We start from the raw sequence: 13,515 nt of genomic DNA on the forward strand, positions 1-13,515 counted from the left end.
ATTGCCTTTTTTAAGACTTTATAGTTGGGGTTTAGGTATTAATCTTTCAGTCTTCCAAAAATGCATAACTATCAAACAATATTTTCAAATTTCCTGTCAACTTTAAACATTTTTTAACTCAATGGATGGCTGGATGGCTGCTGTAGCGCCCGGAGCACCGGGCTTAGCAAGGTTTCTGGGGGAAACCCTGACCAACATGTGAAAAGCTCAGCTCTTTCTACTCGATTTAACATCAGTGCAGTGTAGTGCTGACTATTTTTTTGGATTAACCAATTAATAATTGTAAAACAAAAAGTAATTAATTGATTTTTTTTTTAGAGAATCTGAACCAGGTGAGGATTAAAACTATGCCCTTTGAGAAATTCTGAGAAGAATATTTACACACTTTTTTTTTTCTTAGATTCAAAATGTATTTTTAATTTCTGTGCAGATTAAATGATTGCTTAATTGCTGCTCTGACTGTGTTGTTCTTTTAGCAAATCACCTTTTTTGAGTCTGCTGATGATTATAAGTTGATGATTATTTTCATAATTGATTCATCACAATTAATCTGATTAATTGTTTCATTCTTTATTGCATTCATCAGCATAACCTTCTATTGTAATTCCTTCATTTCTTTTGCATTTGAACCACCTCATCTTTCACGGAACCTGCTTGTTTACCTGTCCTAGCGCTTAGAAGAAAGAAAAAAAAATCAAAACAGGTCAAAATTGAAGGTCACAGTTTATATAAAATCAGAAATCTGTAACTCATCAGAAAAAGACTGATCAGAATAATGTTCGTCTGAAGACGCTTTGCATTGCAAATGCACATCTCTTGGAACAAAATGTTGGGATTTAAAAGCTGTGTTTCTTGTTGGTAACAATTTAAACTCAAGCAGCGAGTAAGATGATTCTCTCATTGTAATATTTTGCATGACGATTTTAACTGAGTTAACAGTTTGGGAGTTACAGTCTCACCATATCTATCCATCTCTCTGAATGCCCTGAGTAAAAAGCGGTTTAAGCAGTAAAAGCCCTGAGGGTTGGACAGCAATAGCGAGAGACTATCTAATAATACAGCTCTGGACAGGTCTGCGTGCGTACAGATGAGACGAACTCTGACAGACACTAGCTGAGTGAGTTAGTGTGTGCATGTCAGAGCCAGAGAGGAAGGGTTTTTTTGTGAAGGAGATGCAAGCGCAGAATAAGATAAGGACTAAGGAAGAGATGTGGAAATTTCTTAGGTTCTTTGACCTACATTTATTGCACAGGGGCAAAACTGGGTGATGGTCAGGCTGCACAATCCTAAAGGAAAACTATGAACTCACTGCAGCTCCTGACATGACCTCTGACCCTGCCTGTGGTTAACAGCAACAGTTATTTAATCAGGGACTGGTGATTGGAGCAGAGGCCTCTGACCAGGCCCTGTTTATATTGTAACTCTAGAGTTGGGTTGTGAAAACCAACAGGTCTCTCTTACTGAGCCTTTATGAATTCAGCTCATTGTTGCCATTTTAAACATCATATAACACCAGCTGATATGCAATTATTTCAGTTTAGAAATGGCTAATTGGGTGTGCAAAATTGGGATATTAGTTAATGATAGGATAAATTATTTATTGCTACTTTATGTTTATAACTATTTTCTTAACATTTCATGTCTTAAGCACAAGGTATTTTTTTTTATTTCTCTTTACCATGGAAGGACAGAGCAGTTATGCAAAATTATCTTAATAAGTTAGAATTTAGCAAATTTAAAAAGATGCAAAAGTGGATAGTGTGAATTGTGATTATTACTTAAATGACCTCTCACTAGTCTTACACAGATGGTTATAGTTTGAGCTTAGACCCATCCCTGAACTTCACAAAGCTCCAAGAGTTTATCCCATTGCACAAAGTTGATGTGCAGCCACTTACATGGTTGGAGCTGCGGAGACTCCAGCGCAAGCGACTCGATGTTCCTGATTCTGCTCTGCTGCGGCTGTGTTGCTTTGCTAGAATGGCCCGGGTCGGCGTGGTAGCACAAATCCTCCGGAGCGACGGGGATCCGCTCCACACTCCGCCCGGACCTCTGGAAGCCCGAGCCGTACCGCGCTTGTCCACATGCGGGGAACCCCGTCCCTTCCTCGGGACGGGCCCGGCTCTGCAGGGAGGACGCCCGGTGCGGCTGGGTGTTTGTCACGTTGCCCAGCGGACGGACTTTGTTCTCCACCCGTGCGGGTTTCTGGGGATGCCTCGGACCCTGCTGCGGGTGCACAGCAACCTGGGCCTTGAAGTGGGGGCTGTTCTCCGGGTTCAGCATGGAGTACCGCAGCCCGGCCACGAACCGCTCAAAGGTGAGGCAGCCATGCGGAGGAGTGACCCTCCTGAGGCAGCTGAGCACTCCGCCGGGCAACTCCCTGGTGTCTGCGCCCTGCCATCGGCTCTCTATCTCCGATATGTGGACATACCCCCTTCTGTCGTCGTCCAAAATGTCAAACAGAGTCCTCAAACTGTGCAGAAAAGCTTTTGGTAACCCATCTGTGGTATACTCTGTCTCCTTGGGTTGCATTTTGTTCGCTTTAAAGCCGTTCAATGGGACTTGAATCACGTCTTTTCTTGACCCAACTCTTCCATAAATCGCAGCCGTTCCGTTGAGGTCACTGGCTATCAAAGCCATGAATAAAATATTGATAACTTGCACAGGATAATCATTCAGAAGAAATTAACTAATACGAGCTGCCCCGCTTTGGAGGATATGTTACAAAAATACAAACAGTGTCTTTTTTAAGTTATTTAACAAAAAAATAGACTCGATAACTTGAGGACTTCAGTAAAACGCCCCTGATCGAAACTCAGCGTCAGTACTCCGATCCTCTGATCCATACTTTCCTTTCTCTACCCGGACCGCCCTTCAAACTACTCTGCGCGAGCGTCCTCTGATCAACCATTGGCCGCGGCGTGCGCGAGCTCAAAGCTGATTGGTTGCGATCTGCAATAGGCCTAAGTTTGAGTTGTGCTTTTGTTATTAAATTCAGAAGAGACGTTATTCATAAAGATTGAATGTTATGTTACCCCTCCCTTTAATTAAAAAGAGCTGTCACCTTTAAACTCCTCCACACGCTGATCATACAGGAAAAAGTAATTTACGTTAGCATTTTTCAATACCTCTGAAGTTTTATTTTACTAACTTGTAATAATAATAGTATCTTTTACATTGGTTGTAATTGAAGGACGAAGAAAAACATTAGTTTGGGGCTGCTTTGCTAAAGCAGTTAAGGACGATATTTATCCAAAAACAGAACAGGAATTTCTGCTCATTCTGTCTGACAAAATCTGCTTTTAAAACTCAGAAAAACCACACTCGCTGGGTCTAAAATGTGATCATTTTCTCGTCAACATAAAATGACCTTTAAAATCTTATAGTCTCTCCTGTATCTCACCCCTCAACCTTATGATGGGTACATTTTATGAATCGCATATAGGATATGAATAGAGACATGATTAGATCTTGCAAACTAATTTGCAATTATTTAAATTTGGTGAGACGTCAAAACATTTGAGCACAACTGATCCTTAAATATGGTTTAAATGTGGTGGCCGATGAGTGACACAATAATCAAACATCTTTGCTACAGAAACATCAGCTGCAGCATTTCACACTGTAAAACACAGCTGCTCTCAATTTCTGCAGAGAAACATATTTTCCTTTGAGCTTACCTGCTAGCTAACCAATCAACAATTGAATATAGAGAATTTAGTTGCTCAGCAGTTATTAGTCAGCATAAATTCTACTGATATTTAGCTTTAACTTCCCTGCTCTCAGCGTGTCTTTATCTCTGATAAGATAATATATCAGCAGGTATTTCTTATCCACCACAAAGGACCTTTCAGTACAAATAGTTTGTATGAATGTGGTTAAATTGCACTCACAATAAACAGTTTTCTCAGAGACAAATTCTACCTATGCAGTCAAAAGTGTTATCGAGGTGAAGCTGCAGCTGCTCAGCGTGTTGCTATAAAGCATCAGGTTGTGATCAGATCCATGCAGAAGAACCCAGAGCAGCTCCAGCTGACAGACATCCCGGTTTACATCCCTGCAGCACAACCCTCACCATGGATGTAAGTTTAGGACTCTCTAAACTCTTAAAGTTAAGCTGGAGCTTTGGATCTTCATAGCTTCAATATGTTTCTCTAAAACATTCTCCTGCTTTATTTTCTGGCTCTCTGAAACAAATATTCAGTAAAAATGGTGAAACTGAGATGTAATCTCCTCTGCTTTTACAGCTGCTATCCACTCTCCTGCTCCTCCTGGTTCCTCTGCTGAGCAGCTGTGCAGCTTCTCTCTTTCCTCACGACTGCAGCGACATCTATAAGCAGGACACAGTGCGACCCAGCGGAGTTTACACCATCTATCCCATCGGACCCCTGTCTGGTATCCAGGTGCACTTGCATCCATCATTATTCCCTGAAATCTATTAACATATTTAATTTATTCTTTTTTTTTTCTCACCAGAAAAATGAGAAAGTTTATGACTGAGGAAGATGTGTTCCACATGTGGAGAAAGAGAAAAGGGAGCATTTTCTTATTGCATTTGGAGATTTTGTCAAATTTCGCAACTTTAAGATGAGATCCTTTAAAAACAAAAAAGCTTTATGCCTGTTATAAAGTAATTTCTTCTTAACCTTTTCATTTCAGGAACTTTATTATCTGAAATATCATTTTCTTGGAGTGAAATAGGATTTCTCCAAATATCTGTTGGCTGATCACTGTCATGGAAAAGCAAAAGAAAACCTCATAATTAGCTGAAGGAGGAAATAAGACAATAAGGGGAAATAAGACTATTTTACAGAAAGTCTGAGCACATTTTCTGCAGAATATGAATATGGATGAAAGGTGTATTGATTCTATTCTGTAAAAATAACTGCAGCCTTCAGGAATAATGAAAATAATCAAAACAAAACATTTACAACAATTGCATATTTCATCTTTATGTAAAAATCCAGATCTTTGTGTTCTTGATTTGTTCTGTTAGCCCTTCTTAAGATTGCTTGTGTTGAATCAGACCTCAAAAACATATCTCATTTGACACACATTGCTTTGTTTTATGAACTATGGAAAATCTCTAATGATGTTGCTGTAAAATAAATAAAAATAATTCCAGTTGCACGATACTGGCTGCAGGTTTAAACTGATTTTTGTCTGATGGAATCACTAGTGGATCGAACAGCGTGGATCGAACATCACTTCCTCCTTTTTTTGCAGGTTTTCTGTGACATGAGCTCTTTGGGAGGACGGTGGACTGTGAGTATTTGAACCCATCACCTTCACCTCATACTCAGACTGATGGCTCGGCACCTGGCTGCTTTGTCACCAACAGTCAATCTCAGTTAAACTCCTGATTCTTGCTGTGTTTGGCTGGTTAAACGCCTCCAACTCCCCACAGGTTTTCCAGAGGAGGATGGATGGCTCTGTGAATTTCTACAGGCCCTGGGCTTATTACAAGTTGGGCTTTGGGAATGCGGCTGGAGAGCACTGGCTCGGTAAGACATGAAGCTAAAACTATCGTGAAGTTCAGAGAGAACCTACAAGCTCAAAGAAGCTCCTGAAAGACTCTGTGTTTCTGTTTCCAGGTCTGGAGAATCTTTTCCACTTAAGTCAAAAGAAAAGGTTTGAGCTGCTGGTCATCGTGGAGGATTTTGAAGGACATACGGTTTATGCTCGTTACCGCTGGTTCAGTGTTGGTCCGGAGTCTTTGGGGTACCCTCTCTATGTGTCTGGATTCATTGATGGAGGGGCAGGTGAGTACCAGGGGGAGCAATGCTACTTTAGGACAAACAAAACTAATTCCTCTGACGCATAATGTTGGAGGAACTCTTATTATTAAAATGAATAAAGGGACAAATGGTGATTATGTCGAGCTCTGAAACCTGACTAAAAGTTTGGTCCTGGTCACTTATCTCGGTTTCAACAAGCCTAAGAAAGAAACACAAATACAAAACTGAACTATTTCATAATGTTGCGTTTAACCTCTGACCTCTGATTTTTTTCTTGCTCAGGAGACTCCCTGAGTTATCACAACAGACAGAAGTTCTCCACCTTCGACATAGACCTGGACAATTATTCATTAAACTGTGCCAAACTATTCCTGGGGGGGTTCTGGTATAACAACTGTCAACGGACAAACCCAAACGGGGTTTATCGCTGGGGGGCTGACGATACCATCAATTCTGTGGGAGTGGAGTGGTCCACATGGAAGGGCCATAACTACTCACTGAAGGCCATCAGCTTCATGATGCGTCCTGTTCAGTAAAGCTGCACAGGACAAACGTCCTCTAGAATATCACAGGTTGATGGTTCCTGTGATCAAACTCAATCAGAAGATCGCCTGCTGGAATTGAATCCAGATGTTGATTGTGACTGTTTTTTTTTCAAATTATTTCTCTTTTCTCTGCTGCATTCTGAAAATAAACAAGAAACAAACTGATGATTTGTGTCTGGATTTAAAGCAAAAAAAAAAAAAAAACAAACAAAAAAAAAAACAAACCTGAAATCGGTTTTCAAACATTTTGAAGCTTCGTCAGACGTCGTATTTGTATTTCCACATGAGAATAAAAGTCCCTCAGGAAAACACCTAAACGACCTTATGACACAATAATTTGGATTGGAAATGTCTAGTGTGGCATCTCAACATCATCCTCTGGTAAAAGAGGATGTCATTTACTGCAAAGGAACTTTCTGTTTTCACACCCAACACTTCACACCAAGAGCAATTATAGTTGTTAAAGTTACAATTAAAAACAGCAAAAAAATATTATTGGAACAATGTTACTTTTTTATTTTCCATCTTAAAATGGACCTTTTCACCTTACTTTAGGTAAGTCTGTCAACTATTTCAAGGTTAGAAATCTGTGTAGTAACTTTGAGGTTCATATTGAAGTGGTAGGGTTCCATCCCAGCATGCTGTTAGTCAATAGTCAAAACAAAACAAACTAATCTCAATCTGTATCCAATTTGTGTATTGCTATTTAATCAATACATCCAAATACAAAAAACTGTTTTATTTAGAAAAGAGTCAGACATGCAACTGAGCAAAGTTTCCAGAGGTGGAACTGCTCCTTACTTCACCTTCTTTCTTCTTTTTTTTTTTAAATTACATTCTAATCACTAATTGGGCATCTGCACAGCACAGGGTGGAGAGGGAGTGGCATCCACTCACTTTTGACTGGAGTTGCAATAAATATGTTGGGGCTCAAACGACTTTACTCATTTCTGTCTGAGCTCTAGTGCTGCCCCCAGAGAAATCTCGCCCTGAGTAGTGAGCCGTGCTGCCCACTTTGTGGATGCTTATTGACCGCAAAGATTTACACTTAAAGTCTCCAGATCCCCTGTAGGCAGCTGATACACAGCTATTATGAACCAGATGAAGGAACTGGCTTTCTGCACAGTAACTCTGACCTGCCTAGGCACGAACTCCCCTCCTGTCGTCAGCTGCAAAGACTCCACTGGTGATTAATCCTAAACACGCCATCACATTGTCACAAAGGACTATTGCATAACGCAAACCTTTCCGTTAGTTGTCCTGTCAGACCGGATTTTGGTTCGTTTTCTCTCTCTACCAGTGGTGTAGTGGACTGGACATGTATCTTTACATTTTGTTTTTTAAAGCAAAACCAGCCAATAACTTAACATCCACCCTGCTGAACAGGGTGAGTGTCTGCATATATGGCAGTATCAGTGCATACATGACAAGGCTTATTCAGTTCACGGAGCCTGTGTTGGGATGCAGAAATACAAAGAAGAGGCTTAAAAGTATTCAAGAGGAGCTGAATCAGATTTTTGAATTGCATTGAGTGGGTGAGGAACAGGGTGGGAGAGATGATTCAAGCTTGAATAAGATGTGGGGAGGAGAAAAAAGGGAATAATAAATCAATGCTGAAGCCTTCTTAAAATAGATTGATTTTCAGGATCGCTCTGTATGCAGAAAATTTGTTTTTTTTTATTTATTTCTGCTTCACTGGTCAGCACTTTATGTTGTTCCTTATGGTGGCTTGGCCTGTGGCTGGCATTCACCTGTGATGTGAGCCAGTTTTGGGACATTTCTAGGGCAGGTGAATAAGGCTTGATGTTCTAACGTTTTTGGGCATCACAGTAATATTCATGTATTACATAATCACTAAAAATCTAAATTAAAAACCCATACATTTGGGGCCCAGTGAAAGATTTTAACCAAGTCAACTCCAGCAACAGCCCAGAGAAACAGAGATGCAAACTCAAAACATTTCAGTCTCAAAACAGAATTGCCACCACAAAAATAATTCTTCTTCAAAAATAACGTAAAAATATTAAATATAAATAAATTATCCACCCTGCTGGAATCTTCTGCACCACTCGTTTATAGATTGCAGAAATGAGACAAAAATATCTGCCGTTTTTGTTTTTAATTTGAATTTCTTTTCTGCTTGAAAGATGTTACAATAAGTTGATAATGTTCATCCTTAACCTGTGTTTTTCATTAGCGTTTAGTCTATATTGATTTGGTATGTGTTAAAGAGGGCGACATGCATTGATTCATGCACACATTGTTCAAACTTCAGGTCTTTATCCCCTTTGTTGCCAAACTCTAATCCTGGCATTTAGCATGGTGCTTTGAAAGTATCCCGTCTGGACACACGCCAGTTTTACGGAATCTTTTTATAAAAGCTACACATTGAAAACTATGCAAATGATTCTGTTACAAATTCAGGCTGGTTTAACTCCACCTTCATCAGTGAATTACTCACTTTTTCCTCAATTTTTCCGATTAAAAACATACAAGCGTGGGCGTACTTGTCAAAATGGACAGAATGACTCACCATGTTAAGTTTTTGCAGGTTGACTGCTATGATTTCTGACAAAACTGTCTCTCTTCTCTAAAGAGTCATATTGATAAACGGTTTACTTGTGTCTGCAAACCTCATGGTGTGTCTTCAGCGTTAGAATACTTTTATTGATTCGTATACTGTAGTTTAGTTTATTTTTCAAACTGTGAAGGCCCTAAAGTGACTGAATCATTAACTAGTTGTGTTGTGCATCAAGTAAATAGAGAAGTTATTTTTTCAGTCTTTGAGTTTATTGTGATATTAACAGTATAAATAACAAAAATGAATAAAACAAATACTCTTCTATAAGTATTTATAGAAGAGCTAAACAGCTGAACACAAATAAAGTCGTTTCTTTGAGACATGATGAGTTTATTTGATCTCTTGTGGATTGATGGCAGGTCAATAGATTTCTAGTGGACACAAGAGACAGTAGCAAGGCGTTTTCAATTGTTGGATTTCAGCGTTTACTAACAACGTTCATGTCCTTAGAAGCAAAAGCCAATCATTAGCTGGTTTAAATCCCCAGAGCAAATAAGGGTACCAACAAACAGCTTGATACGTCCCATAACACGCACACAGAAACAACCAGTGGCTGGTGGCAGGTCTAATTCTGTTGCATGACAAACCATCATGTCCACACAATAATACCAGATCAAGAAGCTTAGCATCAGATTTCTGCTAAAGACCCAAATTAATCCCTGACCTGCAATTTAGCGAATGTAGTTCATTTCAATCTACTTTAATGCCGTTATGAAATTTAAAAACCCCATGGAGTCTGAACCCAAACAATAAAATTGCTTTCTTCAGGCACATGAGTAAGTAACATGAAAAACACTTAAAATAAATATAAAGTGTGTGTGTGTGTGTGTGTGTGTATATATATATATATATATTATGCGAACAGGCATCGTAGGTGAAAGACCATGTTTATTCCATCTCATCTCCATATTTTGTCTTCTGAGCATCTTTCGAATCCTCCGGATGAGATACTGGAAGAGCGACACAAAGAAATGTATGTATAAAAATCCATCTCTGCAGACTTAATCCATAGGAACTGAAGAACTAAGTTCTTTAAAAATACGTTTTCATCCACATTTAAACAATATCAACGGCGATTTCCATCAGTCCTACCTGTCGGTGGTGGCGGTGATCTGTCTGGGACTTTACCCGTCTCCAGCAGCAGCCAAAGGTCTGAGCATTTCTGCGTTTCCCAGCGAGTTACTGCATAACTACAAAACGATGACGCCACTGAGAGAGGAGGTTTCAAATAAGGCAGTCAGAAATTGGAGCAAATATCTTTCCAGTCTATCTAACACAAGTATCTAAGAAGTTTAACTTATCACCTATTGATATGAGCACATTCCACTGTAGGGGGTAGGGGAGTCTCACCTGCAGAGCCTTCTGGATGGCAAAAAACCCTGTGACACCTGTAACAGCATCACAGAAGGCACCTCAGTCAGACAAGCAAAGAAGGGAATGAAAACTTAAATACCTGAAATGCAAAGGTATTTGAAATTTAAATACATTGCTTTTGCTCTGTTGTTCACTGAAAGGTTTTTAGAATATTGCATAAAAACAACAAAATGTTAGAAGTAATTTTAGGGGTAAAGTAGCTGATTTCTAACATATAGACAGAGGAGTTCATTGTGGATTTATTTGGGCTATTCATACAGTGGGCAAGCTTTAAATATAAAATCTAAGGAAACTATAGGTGATAAGGAAAGGAAATAAAAGATGAACACATGACAGACAGATACGCTGATACGTTTTAAGCAGCAAAGTTACAAGAAAGGAAAGTATTTTTCCATAATAAATCTTTTTCCACACTTATCAGAAGAAACTGTCATTTGTACTTGCAGATATATGCACATTCAAACTATAGTTTAGAGCGGCATAAACAAACAAAGTGATCCTATACTTCTCATTTTAAGCTCTAAAAATAACCCAAAATGTTTCATCTGAAAATTGAAACAGCATCGTATCTACTTGGGGAAAAAAAGCAACCAAGAGGTGACTAAATATTTTTCCTGAGTTTGTATCAGATAGTCGAAGACTACAGCTCCCTCCTGTGGTTACAAATGGTTTGAACTCAAGTTTACTTTCACACGGGTATTAAATTGGCAAAAAACAGCTGTAATCCATTTAATAATACAGGAAACAAAAAAGTTAAACACGTGACTTTATTGTACGTAAGACGCTGCTGAATTGCTATTATTTTTATGTAATTTTAAGGAACATATTATAATTAAAACATTACCTAGTGCAAAGGTTCCAGTCCCCTTCATAAAGGCGTGAGACTGACACGCAGCGTAGCTTTGCAACCCCTAAAAGACAAACAAAACAAGACAGAATATCTGATTTTACTTTATGTTACTCAGTTATATATTAAATAAAACATTTTTTTTAAATCCAGAATAATTTTATATTCATGACAAAGTCAAATGTCCTCCAGAGATCAGCAACTTCAGACAGAAACAAACAACAGTAATTCTCACGGGGTGTTTTGCTGCTATCGCGTCGTCCACCTTTGTCAGACCGAGGTTCACCATGTTGACAAGTAGGTTAAAATTACAGTCTTCAGCTTTAAGGATTAAATTCAAACACAATTTATGTCAACACGTAACTCCCCTGTCTACACTGTTATGAAACTTCCGCGTTGAAGAACAAGAGAAGAAAAAGAGCGGCGTGTGTAAAACAACAGCGACACTTAAGGGCCGGAAAGTGCTACAACACATCGTTTCTCCACAGTGAAGCGCAGGACGGACCGAAATAAATGTTCGTTAAATTATGGTAATAGTTCCATTATTATGCTAAAGGATTAAGAAACGAAAAAGAGAATAATTACATGTATTTATTTATGTGCAAATCGTTATTTCTTCATATGCTATATTGTTTCAAAGGATCAAATTTAAAAAACTGTAAAAAAAAAAAAAAATTCTAATTGCTCTCCAGTGTTTCTGGGCCTTCAACTCAAGAAAAAGTGTTGTCGTGGTTCCTTGAATTTAAAAAGAAGAAGAAGAATATTGAAACAACGCTCATAACTCTTAAATGTCCTTACAATTTTATCCCATTATATCCATATGCATCAATAACTGAGGACTGACCAACATATAATGTGTATTGATGATTTCAAAGATGGCACTTGACAAAATGTAATGTCTGCTTGATGTGTTTATGACGTCTTTTATGTTTTCATGAAGCCTGGTTGCTGAAAAGTGCTATGCAAATAAACTTAATTGATCCAATGTACATTATTGGATTTTTTTGTGTGACCAGCACAAAGTAGCCACCAACACCAGGAAAATGAGTCACATGCTAAAGTATTGGCCACATAAACATCAAGTCTATTTAATTTATTTATTAGTATTTTAAGTTATTTGAATTATCTGTCTGAGTGCATTTCTACCTTTCAGTCTGTAAAATATCAGACGTAGCCACTTAACGAAACATAAAATAGCATTTTAGCTCCAAAAGCGACATTTCTAAAAAAAAAATCTGTTGGCTCATGTCAACAAGTAGTAAGTTATTTGCTGAAGTATGATGCATTTGTAATATCTTGCGTTTTCTATCCGTCTAACCATTGATCTGATCTGAAAGATGGATCTATTTTTGCCTGTAGCTGAATCATTGATAGTATTCTAATGAATGTAATCTTTTTTTTTTTTATAACTCCCAAACAAAAAGAATCAGTACTCACTATAGTGTTAGGATAAGGATGCCATGCTTCAACGATGGCACCTTTGACCCCTCTTCTGACCTCTGACAGGGGCCTGAAACAACCTAAGTATTCTCCTGGAAATAGCGGGATAACGTGAGCAGAGGAGGCAGATGGAGAAAATTCAACTCCTGCTGAGACACGAGTAACAACATGGAAGATAAAGTTACCAAAGAGCCACAGAAAGCAGCTGCACATCTGTTACTGGTTACGCAGAGAAAAGAGGAAAAACGTCAGGGATGAGAGCAGGCTTAACAAAGGAGCCTTGTTTGACTCAACATGGTGACAAACTCAAAGGTTTAAGTTTGATTCACACATGCCGAGTTAAAGCTTATCTACATGTGATAAATAGTACAGGACCGATTGAACGCATTCATTCAAGAGCTGTTGAGAAAATATTACGTTCATGTGAAACATGGAACTTTTTTGTTGTTTTGTTCGCAACAAATTTTAAACAGGAACTCAGAGAAATGAGCTGTGGTGCTTTTACTTTTTCATATCTCGTCACATTACAAGCGCAATGTATGTTTCTGTCATAGATGAGCGTGGAATAGCACTCGATTTCATACCTGAAGGAAGACTGTGTCGTTTTTAGCAATTTGCACCTATCAGAAACAGCTGAAAGTTTTCTCTACCAGCTTTGCTCATCCAAAGAGGGAGATTTTCACTCATTTTACAGTAAAGTACCTATGAACGTCAATTTTCAAGTCTGTCACAGATTCCTAATTAGGTCTGGATGTCAACTGGGCCGATCGAACTCGTTGCAGCTCTGGCAGCTTCATTACTCATCTCCTTGGACGGTTCATCTTCATCTTAGACTGTTTTGGTTTCTGGCAGTTTTTATTTGCTCTGAATTTACCCACCTTTAATCAGACTTTAGCACAGAGATAGGGTTGTAATGATGTGCAGTCTTAGGTTTTCTTAACTTGTAGTAATTTGCATGTCGTTTATTTTATTTTTTTATCTCTTCCATCC

The 13,515-nt window shown here is 38.7% G+C and overlaps 3 protein-coding genes across 3 annotated transcripts in view; 1 reads left to right on the forward strand and 2 right to left on the reverse strand.

Moving 5' to 3' along the window:
* sapcd2 (suppressor APC domain containing 2) overlaps positions 1 to 2,904 on the reverse strand; it is a 16,869-nt gene extending 13,965 nt beyond the window's left edge. Inside the window, exon 1 of the mRNA XM_015037980.1 lies at positions 1,899 to 2,904. Within this exon, the coding sequence (XP_014893466.1) occupies positions 1,899 to 2,640 (742 nt within the window). The 5' untranslated portion in view covers positions 2,641 to 2,904. The remainder of the gene's footprint in view (positions 1 to 1,898) is intronic.
* Positions 2,905 to 3,984: 1,080 nt separating this feature from the next.
* LOC106950850 (microfibril-associated glycoprotein 4-like) lies at positions 3,985 to 6,368 on the forward strand. Its single transcript, XM_015037982.1, has 6 exons — positions 3,985 to 4,082; positions 4,248 to 4,403; positions 5,227 to 5,265; positions 5,408 to 5,504; positions 5,595 to 5,762; positions 6,021 to 6,368. The coding sequence occupies exons 1-6, from the start codon at positions 4,077 to 4,079 to the stop codon at positions 6,272 to 6,274; spliced, it is 720 nt and encodes a 239-aa protein (XP_014893468.1). The 5' UTR covers positions 3,985 to 4,076; the 3' UTR covers positions 6,275 to 6,368.
* A 2,809-nt stretch (positions 6,369 to 9,177) lies between these two features.
* On the reverse strand, positions 9,178 to 11,511 carry tmem141 (transmembrane protein 141). The gene is made up of 5 exons (XM_015037983.1): positions 11,321 to 11,511; positions 11,083 to 11,149; positions 10,169 to 10,252; positions 9,957 to 10,073; positions 9,178 to 9,814 (listed from the first exon to the last, which is right to left on the reverse strand). The coding sequence occupies exons 1-5, from the start codon at positions 11,372 to 11,374 to the stop codon at positions 9,753 to 9,755; spliced, it is 384 nt and encodes a 127-aa protein (XP_014893469.1). The 5' UTR covers positions 11,375 to 11,511; the 3' UTR covers positions 9,178 to 9,752.
* Between the last annotated feature and the right edge of the window lie 2,004 nt (positions 11,512 to 13,515).

Source organism: Poecilia latipinna, unplaced genomic scaffold, assembly GCF_001443285.1.
Source record: "Poecilia latipinna isolate Pla-1442-1.1 unplaced genomic scaffold, P_latipinna-1.0 Scaffold425, whole genome shotgun sequence".
NCBI lineage: Eukaryota > Metazoa > Chordata > Actinopteri > Cyprinodontiformes > Poeciliidae > Poecilia > Poecilia latipinna.

What these genes read in the sequence shown, in the direction of transcription:
- tmem141 (XM_015037983.1), bottom strand. Translation starts at nt 11,374, where the DNA reads ATGGTGAACCTCGGTCTGACAAAGGTGGACGACGCGATAGCAGCAAAA. An exon ending in CGATAGCAGCAAAACACCCC is followed by an intron (nt 11,150 to 11,320) that starts GTGAGAATTACT and finishes TTTGTCTTTTAG; the next exon opens with GGGTTGCAAAGCTACGCTGC. An exon ending in GAATGTGCTCATATCAATAG is followed by an intron (nt 10,074 to 10,168) that starts GTGATAAGTTAA and finishes CTCCTCTCTCAG; the next exon opens with TGGCGTCATCGTTTTGTAGT.
- LOC106950850 (XM_015037982.1), top strand. An exon ending in GGCTGGAGAGCACTGGCTCG is followed by an intron (nt 5,505 to 5,594) that starts GTAAGACATGAA and finishes TTCTGTTTCCAG; the next exon opens with GTCTGGAGAATCTTTTCCAC. An exon ending in ATTCATTGATGGAGGGGCAG is followed by an intron (nt 5,763 to 6,020) that starts GTGAGTACCAGG and finishes TTTCTTGCTCAG; the next exon opens with GAGACTCCCTGAGTTATCAC.